Source organism: Phyllostomus discolor, chromosome 3 (genome assembly GCF_004126475.2).
Source record: "Phyllostomus discolor isolate MPI-MPIP mPhyDis1 chromosome 3, mPhyDis1.pri.v3, whole genome shotgun sequence".
Taxonomy (NCBI): Eukaryota; Metazoa; Chordata; class Mammalia; order Chiroptera; family Phyllostomidae; genus Phyllostomus; species Phyllostomus discolor.
In genome coordinates, this window is record NC_040905.2 from 166,964,114 (window position 1) to 166,987,208 (window position 23,095).

Consider the following 23,095-nt stretch of genomic DNA (forward strand, 5'->3'; position numbering starts at 1 on the left):
CTTCAGTTCCCTCTGGGAGGGGTGGACCCGTATCACCTGAAAGGAATGTTCCCGCATAGCTTGGAAGGCTCACGTTTACTGCCTCGGATTAGACGGCTCCTAACCAGCCCTCGCCAAGTGGCTGCAAGCCCCCGGGGTTAGCTTGTGCCCTTGGTACACAGATCTGGCCTCTGTCCCCTCTGTGTGCAGAAACCCACTGACTCACTGCTGCCGCCAACTCCGCTTCAGCCTGTGAGTTTCCGTTAACAAACTCCTGACTTAATTCTAGAGTTGCCACCCTTTCCTGGGTCTCCCAGCTTGGGGAAGTTTGACAGCAGCAGCCCCCACTGCCAGACCCTCAGGGCTGACTGCTTTACAGGGGAGATGGGTTAATGGTGTTTATAGAGAAAAAGCATTAAGTTCATTTTGTTTTAGGAACAGGACTAGGTACTCTGGGTTGGGGTTGTGTCCCCAGCACACTCCTGGCAGCAGAGAGGTCATGAGGGCAAGCTTCAAAACCTGGGATTGCAAGGAGAGCCTTCCAGGAAGTCCTTGGAGCCTTCAGGTAGGCTCCAGGCGGAGTTCCCTTTGACTGTCTGTTTCGCCAAGGCCACCCCCTTGTCCCAGATTCCTTGGGGGAGGTAATGAACTCCTGCTTCCTGTCTCTCACTGAGAAATCCAGAGGGTTCCCTTTTTCCAGGCAGTGCGCTCTAAGGAGGCCGAGGAGAGAGTGGTGACAGGTGACAGTCTCTCTACCGTGTTTAAAACCGAGTTGGTTTCACAGAATGCTCCCAGTTAGAACACACCTGGGCTCCGGGCATCGTGTAGGCTCCCAGGGGTGCCCAGCCCGCAGCCCGCACGTGGCCCAGGATGGCTATGGATGCAGCCCGACACAAAATCATAAATTTACTTAAAACCCTTTGGCTCATCAAGTTTTGTTAGTGTTTGTGTATTTAATGTGTGGCCCAGAGACGCCCGAAGGTTGGACACCCCTGCGACAGGAGGGGCAGGAGGTGGCTCGCTGGGCAGGAGACAGATCCGCGGCTACCCGGGTCCCATCCCGCCCCCGAAACACCCAGGCAGACGCTCAGCCGGGGCCAAGAGGTGAAGCTCTTGTTTATTGTTGCAGCAACTCTTAGACGTTAGCGTTCCGTTAAATAAAGGTAACACATTACATATCACAACCCCCAAAACGCTACAGAGGAGGGCAGGGCGGGCCAGGCCCGGGACCAGACTGTCAGGGGGAGTACATTCAGTGGGTGTGCGGCGGCGGCCACGTTCCAGGCTCGCGTGTATATATACTTTATTTATACACTTATTTATATTTATATATAGAGATCATTGAGTTTTGTGTATACAAAGAACAATATTGTTACAAATACAATACTATACGTCTCCCAGTGCTTTATAATAAGCTCTATTCCATCCTCTTTACAGAACAATAGTACAAGTTCATACTCCAGGGGCTGAGCTATGTACAAGAAACTTCCTTCCCACACGGTCCTTCGGCGCTGCCTGCGTGGAGGGGGCGGAGATTCGGGGTTGCACGTGTGTGTGTGTGTGTGTGTGTGTGTGCGCAAGTCGGCCACGCCAGGGCAGGAGCAGCCCCACTCACACCTGTGCGTGACCTGCCTTGTGAGCGAGAGCGTAAACACATCTAAGGGGAAGTGGCCTTGGTTGTAAACATTGGTCATGGCCACACCCCCGGTTGAGGGACCCAAGAATGGTTGGTGGGTGGGTTTCATCAGCGTGCAGATGGGGCATGGGGCTGACAGGAGCGATGGGGGAGGTAGTAGGTTACTCTGGGACCATCAGAGGCCGGTGTGGATGGATGATGTTCTCAAAGCAGCGCCGTCTGTAGGGCCTCGGAGTCCAGCCCCAGGGTGGGCCCAGGACCCTCGGAGCCCGCCCTGGTGGGGGGAGGCATCGGCCTTTGGGGCGTTCCTTATACTTGGGAACCTGAGGCTGATGGTGGCTCCCTAAAATACTCGCGTCTGAGAAGGCGGAGGCGGGGTGGGGTCTGGTGCGCCCTGGTCAGACCGGGAGGGAGAGGCGAATCTGTTCCCAGAGCTGTCACCAGCATATCCTAACCAAGCAGCAAGAGTGGCTTTCGCCCAGGCCACGTTGGGACACTCTGTACACTGTCTGCCCCACTGCATGGGAAACTCAGATATTTACAGGTATAGCTACACAGGTATAGCTACACAGGTAGGGGTGTCAAGGGGTAGTGACCACCACTCCCTGCAGGACCTTGAACATCAGGTACTAACATTTAAGAGCCTGCCTCCTTGGTTAACCAAAGCTGGGTTAACTTCCTCCAGTGGGAGCAGAGGGAAAGGAATACACTTCAGCTGCGTGACTCTGCTGAGCTCCACAAACACGTGCTCTCTGGCTGCAAGGAGCCACGCATCGTAACAGGAAGGGATGTGGTGGGTACATAATCTTACTCTTAGGCTAAGATGCTAGTCCTCCAGAAGAGCCTATCAAACTGGCTTTTCCAGCACCTGTCAAACTTTCTAAGATTTCTGTGCGGTAGCAAAGGAAGCATATTCTCTCCTCGCTCCTACTCCTTTGGGTGAAGACACTGCACTGTGCTCACTGGGGAGGCCACACAAGGATGTGCTAGTGGAGTTCCCGCTCCCGGCCACTCTGGGGCAGGCCCCTGGCTGGGCAGTCACCCCGGGGGACAGACAGGCTTGAGCCCTCCAAGGATTTCCCAAGGCTCCCGAGGCCTGAAATACCACCAGTCACACTGCCATCGTGTCTTAGCCACTCCCTCTCTTTGGTAGAGGAAAGATGAACCTATGACTCTTTAGTATTTAACTGTTATTATCGGACACTCCGCAGTTTGGTAAGTGGAGAACCTGGAGCCATGGTTCCTGCCTGCCCGCCTGGCTCCCCCGCAGAAGAGGAGACCCTTCCCTGAGAGGATATTCGGGCAGCGCAGCCACCATCCCCCAGGGCTGCTTGTACCGCACACCGGGAGTTCGGCACTGAGGCCTCCGAGACTCTGGGTTCCCTGGCTCTGAGCAGAAAGCTCAGAAGGTGCAGAGGTCCCGGGGAGGGGGCTGCACGCAGCTCTCTGGTGCGCGTCTCCTGTCCCTGATCTCTGTATTTGCTCTTCTTCCCCCCACCCCGAAACCCCTCCGCTCCACCTGGGAGTACACACGACCCGACATGTGCTCACCAAACTCCTGTTTCCACAAACACAACACAAATATCCCAAGTGCAGAGAGCAGGGACTATATTAATATTATAAAATATATTAGTTTCTCTTTCCCTGTCTCTGCTGAGGTTATGAACGAAACAAAACAAAACCCAAACCAAGCCACACCCCATCCCCACGAAAACAAAATGCTCTTTGGACCAAAGAATAAGTAAAAACTGGCTCAGAATAACTTGCTAAAATGTTTGTACTGAGCCGAGACAGAACCCAGAAACACGAGGCACCTGATAAAAACACGTAATACTCCACACCAATTAAATTCTTGGACCCACGAGGCAAGATGATGTTTCTGGAACACATTTGGGGATTCTTAGGCATAGCTTGAGGTCATTACTGTCCCCTAAGTTTTGTGGTTTATGGACTCTTCTGGCCTTTCCAACACCATATCCTGCCTAGTGGCCCTGAGCAGAGAAGAAAATGTAACACGAATGCACCTGCGTCCTTGTCTTCCTGGTGAGCAGTCCAACCCTCTCAGACTCCCTGTATGAGTGTGTGTGTGTGTGTGTGTGTGTGTGTGTGTGTGGTGGGGGGGCATGAGGGGAGACCACTAGAACACTTTGAGCCAAGGTGGTGCCAACAGGGCCAGACCTCAGCCACAAAAGGGGCATCTCTCTTGGGACGGAACTGACCAGCCCCTGCAGGTCTCACCAGCCAGGGCAGGGTCCACACAGAGAGGTAATGTGGGCTCTCCAGGGGCTCTGTGTACTTCCTGGGTGGTGGTGAGGAGGGAAGGGTGATCTATATGCAAACGAAACTGTGTGTGCATATGGGTGTGTGACTCCGATGGAGGCAGACGGCAGCTGCCCACGCTCATCTAACGGTGCGTAACCTTGGGACAACCTGGAGAAGCAGGGGATGTCCCAGGAATCGCCAACAAACAGAGTTCCTTGTCCAAGGCAGTTCCCCTTCTGTCCTGGGGCGAGGAGGCTCCTATTAGAAAATACAATTATGTTGAAATTAAAACTAGCTATAGAAGAGGCCTTGGGTTGGCTCAGAAATTGTGGGCAGAAATAACAAATGGTGTCCTAAGTTAAGGGTGGGTAGGGCCTATCCTCAAAGACACCGGCTAGCCCCCTGTTACTGCCAGATTCCCACAAACTGACTGGAGGAGAGCAGAGACCAGCGACTGAACTGTAGGCACTGCTGAATCAGCTGCGTTGCTGACCCTTGGAGCTCCTTCTAAGAGGTCTGTGCCCCTTGGGAAGGGAGGAGGTGCCTTTGGGCAGTGACAGCCCTCCTTAGGCCCCATGAGGGCCCATCAGGACAGTCCAGTCCTGGGTGCGGACCAGGTGGAGATTGGCTGCTCTCCATCTTCGAGGGAGTGCATACCAAACTTCCCTGGTATTGGAAAAAAAAAAAAAAGCAAACTGGAGAGAGAGAGCAAAGAGCTCTTTACAGATGCTTTCCTTCCCGGGTACACAGAGTATGGGTGTGAGAGGGAAACGTCTCTGGGCACACGGATGCAGAACGAGAAACACAACCACGAGTGAGGAGAGTCCTCCATGCATGCGCCCTCGGGGGCACGGCTCAGATGTAAACAGGCTGCTCCTGGGCCGTCAGCAGTCGGTACATGGCAGCCGGCATCGTCTTCATGTGGATCTGAGGGCAGGAGCACAAGTCAGCAGGGGCTGGGGCTGGGGCTGGGGCCTGGGGCCTGGGGCCAGGGGCGGGGTGATGCCCGTGAAGCCCCACCCCCAGCAGGGTCCTGATTAGGGGAGGGGCCTCCAGGAAGAGCAGAGGCCATAGGCTTTCTAAAGAGTTAGGGGTGACAGAGTAACAATGAAAACCAGGTAAGGTTTATTCTCCCAAGTGCTTTTATTCTCATCTATTTTTTTTTAAAGGAGAGAACTCTTAAAACAGAAGTAAACGGCTATGGGGTTCGACTGCTCCTGCCACTCTTCTGGGGCGGGGGAGGGGGATGGGGGGCTCAGAAACGAGCCATGGAGTCAGGACCTGGGCCAAGGCCGTGCCAGGGACAGCCCTCTGGAGGCCTGTTCTGCTGATGAGACTGGAACCTAAGACTTAAATCTCCCAGGCACATTTGGTGAGGTGAGCTGGGGAAAAATGGAGAGAACTGGGCAGCCATGGAGAGAAGCTGCTCAACTCTGAGGGCTAGTGAGGGGAGTTCAGTTTTTTTTTGCTTTGATTTCACATAGAAGTGAGATGAAACGGTGTATTTCTTTCTCCTTCTGGCTTACGTCTCTTAGCCTACAGAGCCTTAGCATGTTAGCTCAAGGTCCACAGCAAACTCACATGGGAGCGGTGGTTGCCAGAAAGGAAGGGGGCTGACTACATGGTGAGGGATGGTACCTAGGCTTTCTAGGGTGGTCATTTTGTAGTCATACAGATGTTCACTTATGATGCCGTGCCCTTGACACACACAGGGGTGGGCAAGAGTAGGTTTACAGCTGTAATACACATAAAGAGTGCAATAATACATAATAATACAAGAGTAAACTGTGTTTCATATACTCAAAGCTGTAAACCAACTTTTGCCCACTCCCATATTTAAATAAAGTGAGCAAATCATCCTAAAGGTGACTCGATCTTATCTCATGGAGGTGCTCTGTGACAACCTCTCATCACCGAAGCCAAAGTCTGGCCTGAGAGGGGCTGTGCTGGGTGTTGAGCAGTGTCTAGGGAGGCCTGGCCAGGGCCTGGCTGAGGCAAGGGGGCGGGAGGATCGCAGGCCCCACCCCCATTCCTACCTCCCCCACGGCGTTGGAGAGGATGTGGACAATCTTCTCGTGCGGGGTGGCGACCACGCTCTGCCCGTTGATTTCGATGATCCGGTGTCCCACGCGGACGCCTCCCCTCTCCGCTATCCCGCCTCGCATGAGGCTGCAGATCTGTCGGGGTCAGAGGCCGTGTCACCCCTCGTGGGCAGGGAACTGGGTGGGGACGTAAGACTGTGTCTCTGGAGCCCCCGCCTCTTGCATTCTCTTCCCTGAGAAGCTGCCAGGGCTAGGCTCCAGGCATTTAAACCCCCTTGTTTCTTTTCACGAGAAACAGAGTTCTGTCCACCCACGTGGCCACCCCCTTCATGCGCCCTGCACAGGCGATGCAGCACACCGCTGGACTGCACGCACACTGAATTCTGACTACCTTTCACCCCAGCGGGGGCTTGGTAACAAGAGCTGTTTGGGCTTGTCACCGCGCTGCCAATGTTTTCAAACTGTCGGCCTGTAACTCAAGTGAGTTTTATTTCCCACAATTGCCACTGGACTCCCACATCAGATATATAATGCCAGCAGCCATGATTTAGGGGCATAGTCGCGTGAGCCAAAGTGGGGCTGGGACCCCCGCTCTGTGTGCCAGAGTGTGGCTAGCTGGCAGGCAGCTGCCCCTTTTGGATTCCCCAGCTCAGTGGCACTTGATCAAACTCCCTTCTCACTGAAGTGACAGCGAGGCTGGGTTTTGTCCCTGTGGGTAGCAGAGGCTGCAGGCTGGTGGATTGGAGCCCGCATTTCCTTGCTGGGAGGGTTCTGCGTGTGGCACAGGAGGCGGGGGGCCATCCCACCTCACACACAAGACAGTGGGAGTTTTCCCAAAGGGATGTTTTGGGTGTGCAGAGTTGACTCTAACTGCAGACTGTGTACCTCTATTTCAAAGCCTGCGTGGACACTGAGCCACCGTGCAGCATGGAAACTGTCAGCCGGCCAGGTGCTCTGGGTCAAAAGGTCCCTTAGGTGCTACCCACACTTTAAATAAGAATGAGGGCCCCATGGACCCACATCTGCTAGGTAACAACCCTTTGTTCCTACTTGAACTTTTAATATTATTCAAATAGGAACAAAGCAAATAAGGAACTGTAAACAGATGGAAACATGATGGCAGACTGAAACAATGGAGTAACCTTCGCTTCTCTCCAAAAAGCAAACGATGCTACGTAGGTACAAACAGCGGATCAGTGGGCTGGATATTTCAACTCCATCTGGAAACTTCAAATGGGTATTTCTAAACCTTAAAACATACTTAGAATTAAATTTTGATTACCTACAACTGTTACTTGAAATTTAAGGAGCAAAAAAGAATTTTTCTATCTGGAAACATGAATGCAAAGAAAGCACACTGAAATCTGTGAAGTCAAGAAGTTACAGGCCCTGGCTGGGTAGGCTAGTCGGTTAGAGCATTGTCCCGATCCACCAAGGTTGTGGTTTACAAGTCTGTGCCTCTCTCTCTTTCTCCCTCACCCTCTCTCTAAAATCAAATAAAAAAAAAAATAAGAGAGAGGTTACAGAGGACAGATTTGCCACCCAAGCCCAGAATGGCTATGAATCCAGAAAGGCAAGCGTGGGTGAAAAGGAAGTGGTATTAAGCATTGGAATTTCTGTTTGGGATGAAGAAAAAGTTCTGGAAAGAGATAATGGTTATGCTCACCACTCTGTGAATGTACTTGATGTCACTGAATTGCATGCTTAAAAAATAGTTTACATGGTCAATTTAATGTGTATATTTTACCATGATGAAGAAAGGAAGCATTATTTTCAAGGCTGACATCCAAGTGATAAACGTACTCTGCATCCCCAAAATGCCAGCTGAGGTTGAACAGGCAGAGCACAGCCCGGTCATGCATACTAGCACGCGCAGGGTTCTCAGCCTGGCTGTGAGCAGGACTCCCTGGGGAACTGGGAAGCCCCCAGTGCTCCTCACCCCACTTTGGGGAGCAGCAGCGGCTTTGCAGGGGCTCGAGGGTACAGCCCAGCGTGGTGACAAGGTGGCAGTCCCCCAAGGCCAGAGGTGAGGGAAGTCCTTGCTGGCACCCCAGGCTACCTCAAGTGAGCGGCTGGGAGGGCCGCCCTGCACAGTCATGGAGACCCGGGCTCCAGGGCCAGGGCTCTGAGAAGGGCATCTCTCTTCACTCGCGGGAAGGCACAGGCTTTTCTGTCCAAAGACAAAGCCGAGGCCGCCTTCACCTATTCATACCCTTCCTTGCTGGATTCTTTCAGGGAACTGAGCAGCCTTAAAAATTAAAAATAAAATGTGGAATACTGTGGCCCATTTTGGTCTGACTTTGGAGAAGGGTGCGCAGTGGTACTTACGATTCCGTTCTGGACGCTGAAACCCAGCTGGTAGCGAAGGTCTGGCCGCCTGATCAGCACGGTGGTCACCGGAGGGCACCTCACGATGTTCAGCTTCACGCGGGCCTGGTTCTTCAAGCCCTGAGAAGGGAGCGGAGCGCAGTGGGTACGGTGACCACCCAGGCAGACAGGCAAGATCAGAGCACACAGCACCGAAGGCCAAAGCAGCCCCTGTAAGACTCGCGTCATTCGGTGAAGTGTCCGCCACCCACCCACCCACCGCCAGACGGTGTCAGCTACAGGGGAGAAACCCCCGCTTTCACAGGGAGCCCTTTCGCCCCGCCCACGTCCGTCCGGGGGCGAGGCCTTCGTTGGCGGGGGGGGGGGGGGGGGGGGGGGGGGGGGGGGGACCGGGCTGCGGCCAAGGGACCCGAAGAAAGTGGCCCTCTGGGCCGTCAAGGAGAAAACGGCTGCACGTGCTTCACGGCCTGAAAGATGAAGGCTGCACCGCATCTCCCTGGTCAGGAGACAAGTGGGAAATGGACTTTTTCTCTGAAGGGCAAATGCTAGCAATTCCTCCTCTCCCAACAAAGAACAAGTAATTCACAGCAACCCGCCCAACTCACCCGGGCAGGGCGTTGTCTCTCCACCTCTAACGCTCCTGCACCCCCACCCTCTCTGCCCGTTAGAGACTATATCAACATTCCCAGGAGCACCTGGGGAAAAGCGGGGAGCAGGCGGGAGTCCCCTCCATGGAGGCCTCCTTGGAGAATGATTAGGGTGCTGCTGGGGAGGGAAGGAGGGAAGGGTAGGAGGGAGGGAGGAATAAGACTTGGAGACTGTCTTCAGGTCTGCCGTTTCATGATCCTTGCTCCTGTGCCTCTCCCTCTAAGAATCGAGTGCAGAGGGAAAGGTGGCCTTTATAGAAAAAAAGGGGACTTGGGCGGGTTTCAGAGCCTGTTCCGGGAGCTTCCTGCACCCCGCTCTAGTCTATGCTGAGCTCAGGCCATCCTCCTGTCCCCTGAGCACACAGGGCTGTGACCACAGCCCGGTCTGCTCAGGAACACCCCGTGAAAACCACCTCAGGCAGGGGAAGGTTTTGCTCCTACAGGTCTGACCACTGACTTGTGAGCCTTACCCTGAAAGGAAGGTAATCCAGCCCTGGAACCAACGTCCACTGCCCAGGTCTGCCTTGGACCCCCAGCTCTGACCCACGGGACGCCTGCGTACTGGGCAGTCCAGACTGAGGGGTCTGCAGCAGGTGCTTCCCAACCAACCCATTTCAAGTCAGGGCGTACAGAGGAGAAGGTGGAGGTTTCCAGCCCTGAGGTCAACAGGCAGCAGGGCTTCTGCCGGCCCAGACCCTGTGGGAGCTGAGGCGGGCGAGCTCGGCACTCCTGCTGCAAACGCCCACCACACAGGACTCCCACCTGGTGAGGCCCGCTGGTGGGGAGATGGCTCAAGGTTGGCCACATCCTCCAAAGGGTCAGAGGGGAGGGGGACGAGCTGTCCCAAAACGATGGCGCCATGGGGTGGGGGCACAGCCTCTCCCCCGCCATCCACTGGAGCAGTGGCAGGTGCTCAGGAGAAGGCGGGCTCTACTCCCCCCAAGTCCACAGTGTCCCCTGGTCAATTTAAAAACGGGCCCAGTGTGCACCCTCCATTTCAGCCTGAAAGGGGATCGCCTCTTACTCCGTGAGCAGAACTCTGCAGATCCCACAGCTGCTGCTCCCACCAGTCCCTCCCCGCCCAGGCTGCACGACCTCTCTCTGTGGTGGGGCGGGACTTCTCTTTCACATTTTACGGGTGAGGACAGACACAAGCCTAAAGCCTGACTTGTCCAAGGCCCCATGGGGTCAGAACTGGGATAACCATTTCCCCGCTCCAGCCTCTGCCTTCCTCCCAAGTGCCCTGCCTAGTAGACAGGTGGAACCAGTGTTAGGTGATGACTTCAACATCAACGGGATTGTGGCAAGAACGCCACTTGCCACTTAGAGTGGCAGAAGTGACTCATGCACCTTCGTTTCTAAGGACTGAAGAGATGCTTTAGATTGAGGGGTGGATTGGGGCTCTTTTTGCTTCTGGTTGGCTGGCTTTATCATGCCTGGACAATAGGGGTATACCAGGTGTTCTCACAGAGGAGACCCCACACCAGCAGCAGCAAGACCCGGCTACTTTTGTTAGAAATGCAGAGCCGGGGGTCCACCCAGACCCACTGACTCAAAAGCTACAGGGGCGGGACCCAACAGTCTGTCCACAAGTCTTCCCGGTGATGTGATACACAGTCCCAGTGACTCTCAATTTTGAGAACTGGGGCAGACCACCACTTCAGAACAGTGAACTCACCTGCACTCAGGTGACTTAATGACGTCCACTTACTAGTGACACCTGTGGCCCATGTGCCCTGTGAGAACAGGCGAGCAAAGCTGGGGTGGGGTGAGGACTCCGGAGAGCTGCTTGTCCTAATGCCCGGTCTGCCATCTGTTTGTTCCATGTGTGAGTGCCCCTCAGGTCACTGTCCCCTCAAAACCCATTCTGGTGTTGAGACCAGCTGTACCACCTGTCACTGAGAACTGCCTCTTGCCAGGCACCGACCTGGAGAGTCACAGGAGCTGTGTCCTTTAATACCCTTGACAAACCGGCAGCTATAATGATGCCTGTTTTATAAAAAAGGAAAGTGAGGCTCAGACATGCTAAGCAACTCACCCAAGTTCACCCACAGCAACATCACTCCCAGGTCTGCCTGTATTCAAACCCATGGCATTCTCTCCTACACCACGATCCCCCACACAGAAAACGGGAGAAATTGTGTCATTCATGGGTCAGGCTCGCTCAACCAAGAAGCCAGGGAGGGCAACAGAGCTCGGAGCTTGGACTGGTGCCCTGGGTCTCTTCCTCCAGCCTTGAGCGCTGCCTCTCCAGCTGGCTTTCCTCCCTGCAGGGGGTTCCTCAAGGCTCCCGCTGCTGGCTCCCCCTCTGCGTGTGATTGATTCCAGTTTGTCCTTTCAATGTGTGCATTCTGAGGGACTCCATTTAACTCCCCACCTCCAGCGTCTCAGCCTGTTTCCTCGGTGTTCTCAATTGCTCCGTTTTCTGTGGGGGCTGAGCCTCCCATCGCTGTCATGTGGGTTATGGTGACTTGGTGTACACACACACAGGCAGCAGTCCCCAGCCTCTCCTCGTGGTTTCTGTAACATCTATGGGAGACCTCTCTGGCTCAAGAGATAACGATTTCAAAGTGAAGCAAGAGATGAGCTGAGAGGGATTCTTCCTGGTCTTCCGTGGACAGCAGGCCCATTGGCCACACCGACGCTCTGGCATTTTGCTGCTAACAGCAGGGCTTGGTGCAGAGGACTCTGCTGTGTCAGGAGACCTGGGCTCAAGAGGGGAGTCTGCCCCACAGTCCGTGGGGCTTTAGACACTCTGCCCCCTTCCACTGCAGTCTCATCGGCAAATGTAAGGTGCCACCTGCGATGATCTCTTCCAGTTCTCATTTCTATAATTTCACTCCTTTCCACGCTTTTTCCCCTTTCCTAACTGTGTTTGCCAACACCACATTATACTTAGAAACACCTATTTTTAAAGTTAAAAATAGGAGGGCAGGAAGGGTTTGCTCAGACATCATTCATACACGTATTTCTTTTTCCTTTGAGTGCCTCCTCTTTCTCAAACGCTTAATCAACAAATATTTATGGCTTACTTGGTATGTGCCAAGAAATGTGTTAGGCAGTGGGAGCAGGTGGAACAGGACCCCCCAGGAGCTCAGGGGTGGGCTTCGGACACATGGCAGAACAGCTAGAGGGCTCGATCCCTTCACCTCTCTCCCCCCCACCCCCGGCCCGCAGTCAAACACCATGAGGCCAGGAATGTGTGGGAAGTAAGAGCAGAGAATGCCGAAGACAGAGGGACAAGTTAGAAGCTCGCTCTCAGACAAGCCGTCTGCTTTACACGCGCACACCTGCTAACCACTGGGATTGCTCACGTTCATCCGCGAGGCACAGGCGGGCCTCACAGAGCGCACTGGGAAGCGGCAGAACGACTCTGTTTTCTGAACGTTACCTAAACGTTTACTCTGCTCTGGTGGGCTCCTTCCTTCCATGCGAGCTGATGAGCTGATTTCAGATGCCTGATTTGTCCCCTGGGGAATGAGTTTCTAGCCGGGGACGTGCACTGCATGGTGAGGCTCAGTGCGGCGGCAGTTTGGGACCACCAGACCTCGCGTTTGCTCTGCTGTTCCTCATCAGTGACTCAAGCTGGGTCCCATTTGCTTGGGTTTCTGAGCTGCCATTTTGTTAGAGGTGCCAATTAAATCAACGGTCATTTCATCCCCATGACAACAGTGGAATGGTACAGCGAATTAAGAAATCTGGTGGGAGGGGAAGGGTAGGGAAGTGGAGAGGGGAGAGGAGAGAAGCCAGAACTGTCTCTATGGCAACGGGTGAGCAGAACCAGGATGCTCCTGTGGAAGGAAGGGGGCGCCGGTGCTCTGGTTTAAGAGACAGATCAGGGGGGCAGGGCCGTGGGGCCCACTAACAGGCAGGCTGCTGACACGCTTTGCCGCCCAATTGTTATGCTTTAGGAATTATGAGAGGAAAAATAAGAGTGAGGGCAGAAAGCAATTAAAACGATTCAATACCTATAAGTCTGTTCTAGAAATGTATGCCATTCCCCGTGACTGGGGAAAAAAGGTCAACATGCATCGAAGTGGCCACACACGGAACACTCGGCGTGTTCCTCAAGGCACAGCCCGGCGCCTGGTGATGTCATCCTGGGGGAGCTTGTTGAGAATGCAGAATCCCACCCCAGACCTGAGGAACCAGAACCTGCATTTTGACAAGATCCCTGGGTGACCCAAAACAAAGTGTGTGAAGCACAGATTTGCCAGGATGTGAGCCACTTGTCAAACTCATGGCCAGGAGCACCGGCACTCTCTGAAGTAAGTGGTGCTAAGAGGGAGCGGCGAGAGGCCCAGCATGTTCCCTGCAGTGAGTGCCCGAGGTGGTGCGGACAGGACAGGGTGAGCCGGGTGAGCGTCTGCTCAGGTGCAGGCAGAAAGGGGGTGTTGTCTAGAGAATTTAAAAGCAATGCTAGAAAGCTGAGATCAGCGGTGAAATTCTCCTGGCCAGGGGGGCCAGGGTTGGGCCAACCACACTCTTTCCTTCGACAGAGCGGTGCATGGGGCACTGAGGCAGGGCGGCCGTGTCCCAGAGGGGCCTGCCCACTGAGTGCTTCTCTGCCAAGGGCGGCTACGGAGACACTGGTTTTCTTACTGTCCATCTTCACCAGTGACACGTCTTTCAGCCCACACGAACTTTTAATTTCCTGATTTCACAGACACTCCACTTGCAGGCCTCAAAGGTCAGCAACTCATGCAAATAACCCGTTCCCTGGTGGGAAGTGGCTCAGAAGCTGCTCAGACAGTTCGGACCGCACTCTGAGGGGCTCTGTTTCCACCCTGACGTGCCACCTGTTGGACAGAGGCTGAGTCCCCGTGTGGCAGCAGGGGATGCGTGCACTGCCCTTACATGCCTCAGACAGCCTCCTCCCTTCTGCCTCTTTCCTGCAGAGGCAGGGAGGAGCGGTGAGGGGCTTCTGGACTGTGTGTCAGGCGGGGGGGGGGAGGGGTGGTGGTGTCCAGGGCAAGTCACCCTCACAGCAGCTGATGACTCATCTGTAAACCGTAAGCTGGGTGTTTGCCGCCGCCCTCACCCTCACGGGCTGTCTGTCTTGGGGAGGGTGGGAGGGGATGCCGTGGAGGGCCGGGCACTGTCTGGCATATGCGTCATGGTCACTGGCATGCAGCCTCACCACTGCCATCCAAGCCCCTGCCCCATACTCACTCAGGCTGTCCCCACTCCCTGTTCCTCTTCCCCAAACCTTTCCAGACCCGGGCCAAGTCCCTGCAAACCCTCGTTCTCCACCTTCCCTCTCTCCTGACATCTCTGCCGCACACCTGAACTTGCATATCTCAAAGTGAGGCGCCCTCACCCCACCTCCACCCGGCACTGCGGACATCTGGCAGCACCCCCGGCCTCCACCCGCTGGATGCCAGTGCCGTGCCCTCCTCTCTAGCTGTGACAACCCAAACAGCCTCTGGCCATTGCCAAACACCCCTGGGGTTCCAGATCTCCCCGGGGTGAGAACTGCTGCCCCAGGGGAGTGTCTGGATTACTGAGCCGGGAACAATTCTGTTCAGTCTCAATGGGCGGGAGTGTTGTGACTGACCAGTGATACCCGTCGGTGGGCGCAGTGTCAGAGAGTGGTGTTACCTGAGCCAAGAGCCCATCTCTGATCTAACAATGACTTCAGGGAACAATCTCTACATAGTGACTTGGTGGTAACACCGGAGTACAAGCCGGTGCCTTCTGTATCTGTGTCCTGCTCACTGCCTGACACGTCCCTCGGCGTTCACGCCTGCACTGCAGCTGCACTTCAGGTCTGCGACAAAAGGCAATCTCCCCCACTTCCGGTACCTTGATAATGCTCTGGCAGGTGGACAGAGGCAGCCCCACCAGGCTGGTGCCGTTGATGGACATGATCTGGTCCCCGATGTTCAGCTTCCCCGACTTCTCGGCAGGCCCTCCGTGCATCATGTTGGCTATGATCACGGTCGGCAAGATGGAGCCCCAGCCGGACTCGACGATCACCACGCCTAGGATTTCTCCCTTCTGCTTCTCTATGAACACCTGCACGGAGAGGAACACCCAGATGGCCCCAGTCAGCAGCACCAGGGCGGCAACGGGAATCGAAGCATCCACCCCCCTCCTGCCTTGACTGAGACGGCGTTTCCCCAAGGGCCCCAGTGCCGCGAGTCATGGCACTAGGGTGTGCAGGGAGCAGTTCAACAAGGGCCTGTACCCGGTTTTTGTTGTTCTTGTTCCACGTGAGCAGTCTTAACCTGGCACTACAACCACGAAGGGCATGGTTTCCCACGCCCCCCACAGTCTCTGGGGGGGGGCAGAACTCTGTAGGCAGGAACTTGGGTGGTGAGTTATGGTTCCCAGGAATAGCTTTTGCTGGTTCCCTGTTCCACAGTGCTCTCCAACATTTAAGATTCTTGAGTTAAAAATAAATAAATATGCAGTGGTTTACAGAAACACTTCTCTGCAAGGGGAAAGCTGAAGAAAAAGAAAACAAAAAGATGCTAAAGTTATCACCACCAAAAGGCTGCAAGTGCAAACAGGAAGACCATACTCCAGACACGCGTCATTTCTGTCCCCTTCTTTGGCGGGGCAGAGAAGACGGGAGTTGGTTTTGCGTATCTGCTGTCTAGTGAGGGTTGCAGAGGTACCACGAAGGGGTAGGACACATCCTAGAAGCATCCAACAGAGTGTGTGTGCACAGTTATTTATTGCTATTCACAGAGACACGCATGCTCAAACAGACACTGTCGTGGTGGCTGTCGGGGCCTGACACGGCCTTCTTCACAGGCTGGGTCCCACTTCTCCCACTGCTGACGCTCACAGTGGGGCCCTTCTCGGGAGAGCTGCCCCTGGCTACATGGGAGACCCCCCGCCCCGCCCCATACGGGCTGCATCGTGTCCTAACACCCACCACCTCAGAACGTGACCTTATTTGTATATAGGGTCTTTACAGAGGAAATCAAGTTAACGTGGGGTCATTAGGGTGGGTTCTGACCCATATGACTGACATCCCTAGAAGAAGGGGAAATTTGGACGGGGGGACATGCATAGAGGGGAGACAACACGAAGACTCCAGAAAACACCCATCTACGAGCCAAGGAGAAAAACTGGAACAGATCCTTCCTCTTAGCCATCAGAAGGAAGCAACCCTGCTGAATTCTTGATCTCAGACTTCCAGCCCGAGAACTGGGAGAGGGTAAGTTTCTGTCATCAAAGGCGTCTGGTCTGCAGTTCTTGTTATGGTGCCCCAAGCACACTGACACAACCCCGTCCAACCCTGGCATCCACGGCTGATGGGCACAGGGTACAGAGGCCTGCTGGCACCCCTGGCCCTGGGGGGTTTGTCACCCAGAGCTTCCCTGTGGGTCAGAATGAAGCTCATCTGCAGTGAGGCCTTGTTCCTCCTCTGAATCCCCACTGCCGTGGTGCCCACACTTTTTTTCCAGAGTACACTCTCCCCCAAAGTCCCGTGAACATGAAGCCCCATCTCAGGTTCTGCTTCTAGGGAATGCAGGACACCCAACATACGTTAGTGGACTGAAAGATCATTGTCCCATAAAGGTAACTTTTTACCTATGGGATCAAGTCCAGCTCTTCAGCTGGACTTCCAAGCCCTCCAGTTATGAGCTGAATCCCACACCACCCTCCCCTTGTCCTTCTTACGTGCACCACCCGCCTCATTCTTGGCTCCCCAGACCGTCCCTGAGCTTTTCCAACCTTTACACTTCTGGTACTTTGGCCCAGCCCTCTGCATGCACCTACGTGTTCCAAAGAATACCCAGACCTGCACACCAGCTCAGATGGCTCCGTGTCCTCCAGACACTCCTGCAGGGCTGGGTCTCTGAAGCAATGGGCTGTCCCTGCAGGAATGCAGCATCCACTGTCAGAAACTCCAGACCTGCTCCATTCTGCCAAGCACAGTTGTCTTTGACTGATGCTTGTACCAGCACCACCACTTCACGTTTTCCATGCCCCTTCCTAGACTGTGGGCTTGGCAAGGGCAGAGTGCAGGTCCTGCCTGCCTCTGGAACCCACCCCACACTTAGCTCAGGAGTGCTGGAGGCAGAGGATGCTCTGCTTCACTAGCGATGGCCCTCTGCTGCAACATTTAATCACAGAGCCTCATGCAAGGGAGCCACAGATGGACCTGAGCCCTTAGGAATGTCCTGTTGATACCACACTCTTTAGCTTCCCTGTCCCCGGGCTCCTTGGAGCTCCTACCCACTGGCCTAGCTTGGAACGGCTTCAGAAGGTACCTACATCTTTGCAGTTTTCTGACTTGGAGAAGTGGATCAGGTCATCATTGTACATGTCCTGGGTGTTGAGCAGGTCACTATACTCCTTCTGGCTGAGATCTTCAGGGTTAATCCCGTTGGCCCTGAGGAATTCCTGGTATGCCACGCTAAATGCCTGCCCTATGGACTGTGCGATCAGCTGGGCCTAGATGGCAGGCAGAGAGGGAAGAGGAGGGTCAGTAGGGCAGCCCTGTTGGTGGGCAGCGTGTGTCCCATCAGGACTATGAAGTCTAAGGCCTCAACTGGGTCAGTGGGTCTACATGGGGCACTAATGCTTGCCAGAGATCATTTTTGAAATTAGTGGGGCCATTTACTGATTCCAGAGAGAAAGAGAGGAAGGGGGAGAGAGAGAGAGAACATCAACTGGTTGCCTCCCACATGCACCCCAACTGTGGACTGAAGCTGCAAACCAGGCATGTGCCCTGACTGGCAATCGAACCTGTGACCTTTTGGTGCATGGGCTGATGCTCCAGCCAACTGAACCACACTGGCCAGACAGTGGGGAAATTTTTGATTATGACTAAACACAAAGGAGCTACTGGCAATTGAGAGAAAAAGAGGCAGAGATGCTGGACTTAAAACCATGCAAAGGACCGTCCTACACTTCGCTAAGTCACTTGACATCCTGCATAATTTCCAAACATCCCACGGGGTGTCCATGTACATGTAACCCCTGTGTCTGATTATCTGAGTTCAGGACTCAACTCGAATTTATATAAAAACACAAATGACTTTAGAAGTCTAGTACTATTATTAACACGATAGTAGTACTTTCTGGCCATGGGAAATGAAATGCTTAGCTTCTCTCACTCTGAGAGTCTGGTGACTTCAGGGACCATGAGTCCCACCAAGGGCTGCCAGCCTGCACCCCCGCTGTGGAACTGGAAGGTGGCGGGGCATCACTGCAGGCATCAGGGGCACGTGTGAACAGACAACTGAACAATACACACCCGGGAACACGACCAGCAGACTGGCTGGCTACCACGTGTGGGTGCAACGAGGCACACCTGCAGGCTCCTGGTGACCTGTCACAGCCGCACGGCAGCCTGCAGAAGCTCGGCAGCCACACAGCTGGTGCGTGGAGGCAGGATTCACACTGAACTCTGCCAGGTCTGGAGCCAGTGCCTTTCTTTTGTCCTCTGCTTAAAAAGCCAAGGGTAAGCTTCCCAGGTCCACGCTCGTCCTAACTCTTGCTCTCCATTCTTTACTTTCATTCTCTTCCCTGACAGGAAGCCCAAGGCAAGGAAACTTCTCCTTGGGGCTCTGAGCCAGAGAAAAGGGGCAGAGGGACCCTCATACATAAGTGCATCAAGGGAGCCTCAGGCCAGTGCACAGAGCTGACCCCACCTTTTCATTGGCCCACAGGACACATGTGGCTTAAGGCTCTAAGTCTGACTCTTTCAGAACTTTCTGAGAACCTTCCAAAACTCATTTTTTCCCAGCGTGGAAGTTTGGTCTCAGTTTTACAGGAACAGCAGGGAGAATGGCGGGGAGGTATGCTGCATGCTCCAGGAATTCTCTGCGACCCCGCCCCTGGGGCTGCTTTCTAGGGAACCAGACCGGGAAGGGACAGTGCGGAAGGCGTCTCCTCCTCTGTGTGGCCGCAGCCAAGACGGCTCTGGCTCTCTGGAGAAAGGCAGCTTGCTTCTGACTCCCAGCTTGTTGAAGGGAGGCAATTTACTGCAGCTAGAGGAACACTTTCATGGAGGAAAAATGGCCTCTTTTAAGGAGCCAAGGTTACCGCAGGCAATTTTCTTTAAGTAGTAAGGGTTCTTTGCTCGGTATGAGAAAGAACTTGTTTTACTGCGGCAGGAGGGAAAAACCCAGCACAGTCAATCGGTGGCACTGGCATGGCCCAGCAGACGGTCTCTGCAGTTCCAAACCCCCATGGGCTGGGGCCCCAGCCTGGGAGGGGGCTTCCTTGGCCTGCCAGGTGTCGGGAGCCACTCGGGGGCTCAGACAGCTTGCAGCTGGTGGCCTCGCCAGCACTTCCGGTCACAACTGGGAAGAAGACTGAATGGAAGAATGGGCCCACTGCTGCTATAAGCTAAGTTTCTCTGTTATGTCATTACCTGGAGAGATGGAGGGGAGGAGTCACTGGCTTTCTGAGCAGCTGGTTTTCTCAGGACAGGTGGGAAGGTGTGGAGAGGCAGGGATCCTAATGTTCTTGTAGCCCCCAGGGCAGTCCTGAACCACCCAGAACTTTATTCCCAAATGCTCCAGTGCCCAGGTGAGGCCTGCTCAGGCCCCCATGGGTTTGATTGAACTCTTTCCACTCTTCTCACACGTTAAGCTTTCTGGCAGTGTGGCCTCGCCATTCTTCCAGCCATACCAGCAGGCCCCTGCCTCAGGGCTTTGTACTTGCTCTCTCCCGCTCTCAGTTTATTCAGATCTCTGCTCGAATCTCGCCTCCTCAGGGAGAACTTTCTGGATCATCCTACCTGAAACAGCCTCTGGTCTTCTATTCTGACCTGGTTTTAGTTTTTCTTCATTAACCTTCCCATTACCTGCCCTGGCTGGTGTGGCTCAGTGGACTGAGTGCTGGCCTGTGAACCAAAAGGTCGCAGGTTCCATTCCCAGTCAGGGCACATGCCTGGGTTGTGGGCCAGGTCCCCCCTTGGGGACACGTGAGAGGCAACCGATCGCTGTCTCTCTTGCACATCAATGTTTCACTTCCTGTCTTTCTTTCTCCCTTCCCTTCTTTCTAGAAATAAATAAAATCTTTAAAAAATTTTTTTAAATTAAAAACCCTTCCCATTACTTAATTTTATATTAAGTATACTTATCTGTTTGTCTCCCCACAACACTCATGAATACCTTGTCTGTGTTATGCAGCCTTATATCCCTAGCACTCGAACAGGGATATAAGGCTGAGTAACACATAGTAAGTGCTCAATAAATATTTGTTTGCACATAGGACTCAGTTCCCCTGAGAAATAAGGAGAGAATCGGCCACACAGGGGCAGCCCGAGTCCCTGGAGGGAAATGGGGGAAGCCACCCTTACGTCCTCAGACTCGAAGACGTGGCAGATCATCTTGTACTGCCTTTTTCCATCCTGGGACGGGTGGGAGGCTTCCACATTCTCCTGGGAGTTGGAACGTGGCATGCGCCTGCGGGCCATCAGCACGACAATGTTCCCGATGTCTGCGATGTAGGAAATGGTCCTCAGAGGGTGGTCCATCATCGTCTCCTGCAGGGAGAGTGTGGTCAGTCCAGGGCAGCATCCAGTGACCCGTGGGAAAGTCTGCCACCCCGAACCCAGCTGTCAAGTGTGGTCCACGTGCAGGGGGCTTCTGGGCTCCCTGCAAGGACCCTGCTGGCAGACTTATGTGCACCCTCCCAGGCCTGGGGGAAATTCCCTGGGCTAATAATAACCCAGGAAGTCTGTGGCAGGTGAAGAGAAATTTCCATAATTTTACAACCAGTAGAATCTCTGGTGGGGAAGGTAAAAAAAAAAAAAAAAGACACCAAAATCTGCATCTGATGGCTGCATTTTGTTTTCGTGTGTGTAGGTATGTACAATTTTAAACAAAATTTTTAAGAGGCTAATCTGTTCCACTTCATGAATCTTGTGATACAACCTTATGAGAATTATTACCGAACAATATCCACAGTTTATTTTTCCCTTTGATCTTTAAGAAAACAGTCCCAAGGCTCCCAGGCTCCCTGCACCCCCTCTTCAAACATGCGCTGCAGACAACCTTCTAGCTTGTATAGAAGCCAGCATCTGGGGACAGCCACCTAAGACATGGGTGCAATCTTGGAGTGGCCATGCTGCTAAGCTCTGTCCCCAGGAAAGGTGGGAGCCAGGTAATACCTGTGTGTCAGCATTCAATACTTTGATTCTCTGCGTAGAAATGAAGAGATCCACTTCGGTCATTGGCTGAGATTCGCCTTCAGGAGCCTGAGAAGAAAAATGCACCAAGGGAAAGCTTAGGACATTCCTCTGACCCAGGTGATGGGAGCAAGGTTAGCTCACACACACAGAGGCATCGAGACACAGTCACCAGAACAGCAATGCAGACTCCTGAACTAGGTTGCCAAAGCTGAAGGTACCACGCAGAGGATGGACACATGGATGAGAGTTAGCATTTGTAGGTCACAAGGAAAGACACAGAATCCCCTTTGCTGCTTCTGCTCTAGAAGCAGTAACTCACTGCAGAAGGTTTGAGTCTATGAACAAGGATTGCCAATGACCCTTTCTGCAAGGGTTTCAGAGCCCAGCATATTGAAGGAATAGGGGCAACTGACTTGACACCCCAGGACCTTGGGAAAATCAGTCTGCCCCTGCTCAGGTGATGAGGGACAATGTCTACAGCAGGTGCAAACAAAGTCATCTGAGTGCAGTTCTGGTCAGAGGGTCTTCATGTTCACATACTGACACACCAACACAGAAGCAGTTCCCCGGATCCGCCCCATTAAGAAACAGCCCCAATGCATCAACGTCCCATGGGTGGCTCATAAGCACCTAGAAGCTCCACAACCAAAAAAGCATATCAGTCTGGTTCATTCAAGGCTTAACTCTGCACATGTGTGGTTATTAGCGAGTTTTCTTTTTTGCATCCAGCAATCTGACAAATCCATAAGTCAAACATGACTATAATTGCACAGGCCCAAGTCCCTGCCACATGAATGCTCCTGAATGGTGGGAACTTGCACACTAGCGTAGGATTCATTTAGCATCTCCAATCTGCTCCCTGCCGTTCCTCTGAAGTGAAATGACTCATGAGCAACAGAAAACAGCCATTTTTGGCAACTGAGTTTTGAGAAACGTTGGCTTATGGGGCGGTTCAAAAAGAAATCTGAACAAAAACTTGCTGGATGCAGAAAACAAAAACACGAAATAATAAAAAAGGCAAAACATAAATAAATGGAAAGAACAGGCATAACACCAAGCTGATGAAGTTGTTTGTACTGCACCTTCTTCCTGCTTTTGGCTAATTTCTGGGCCATCTGCTTAGCATGGAACAAACAGAGACAGGAGAACAGTTAGAGGAGAATTTGCAGACTCGAAGTTGAAAAGGGGACTGACAAACTAATACTGATAGTGAGACAAAGCGTTGCTGTGGGAGGAGGCCAGACTTTTAAAAAAAAGTCCCACACTGCAGACGGTGGAGTTCCTACCTGGGAACTCAGGACACGCCAGGGCAGGAGGCAGGGGGAAATGTAGTAAGTTGCTTCTGACACTTAACTGCAACCAGTGTTTTCAAAGAAACAACTTTTGGTACTGTCGGTTTTCTTTATAATATGCCTGTTTTTGTTTTTCTATTTCATTGATGCTAGTCTAGTCCTTTATTTTTTCCTACTTTTTGAGCCAAATTTGCTGATTTTTTTCCCCCTAAATTCTTGAGATGAAAACTGTAGTGATGAATTTTCAAACATTTTTCTTTTCAAATATATTTATTTCAAGCCATGACTCTCCCTCCAAGCACTGCTTTAGCTGTATCCCGCATACTCCGACATGCTGCAATTATCATTTCATTTAAAACATTTTCTGGTTTCCATTATGATTTCTCTTTTGAACTTTGGATTACTTAGAATTGTCTTATTAATTTTAATACCTTTGGAGATTGTGTAGTATCTTTTTGTTATTCCCTTCTGAATTAGTTCCACTGAGTCAGAGAATATCCTGTCTCTTCAATCTTTTGAAATGTGCTGAGTCTTAGCTGCATGGCCCAGAGCATGCCTGACTTCGGTGAATGATTCATGCAGACTTCAAACAATGCATCCTGCCACTGCAGGGGACAGTGTCCTACCTAATGTCAATTAGGTCAAGTACACTGGCTAAGAGTATTGTGTGAATCTTCTGCGCACTTGGTGATTTTTTGTCTGCTGTCTCTAATATTATTGAGAGAGGTGTGTTAAGACCTCTGGAGGCCTGTGACTGTGGGCTGGTCCACATCCACTTCTGTCAGTCTTTGCTTTGTGCA

The 23,095-nt window shown here is 53.0% G+C and overlaps 1 protein-coding gene across 3 annotated transcripts in view; it reads right to left on the reverse strand.

Moving 5' to 3' along the window:
- Positions 1-1,076: 1,076 nt before the first annotated feature.
- APBA1 (amyloid beta precursor protein binding family A member 1) overlaps positions 1,077-23,095 on the reverse strand; it is a 196,024-nt gene continuing 174,005 nt past the window's right edge. For 2 of the 3 annotated variants that reach the window (XM_036021734.1, XM_028529944.2), the window contains exons 6-13: positions 22,086-22,118; positions 20,983-21,069; positions 20,170-20,355; positions 17,130-17,309; positions 14,700-14,912; positions 8,248-8,367; positions 5,914-6,054; positions 1,077-4,804 (exon numbers count right to left, since the gene is read on the reverse strand). In XM_036021734.1, the coding sequence (XP_035877627.1) occupies positions 4,733-4,804; positions 5,914-6,054; positions 8,248-8,367; positions 14,700-14,912; positions 17,130-17,309; positions 20,170-20,355; positions 20,983-21,069; positions 22,086-22,118 (1,032 nt within the window). In that variant the 3' untranslated portion in view covers positions 1,077-4,732. The remainder of the gene's footprint in view (positions 4,805-5,913; positions 6,055-8,247; positions 8,368-14,699; positions 14,913-17,129; positions 17,310-20,169; positions 20,356-20,982; positions 21,070-22,085; positions 22,119-23,095) is intronic. The other variant, XM_036021735.1, reaches the window with a different exon arrangement.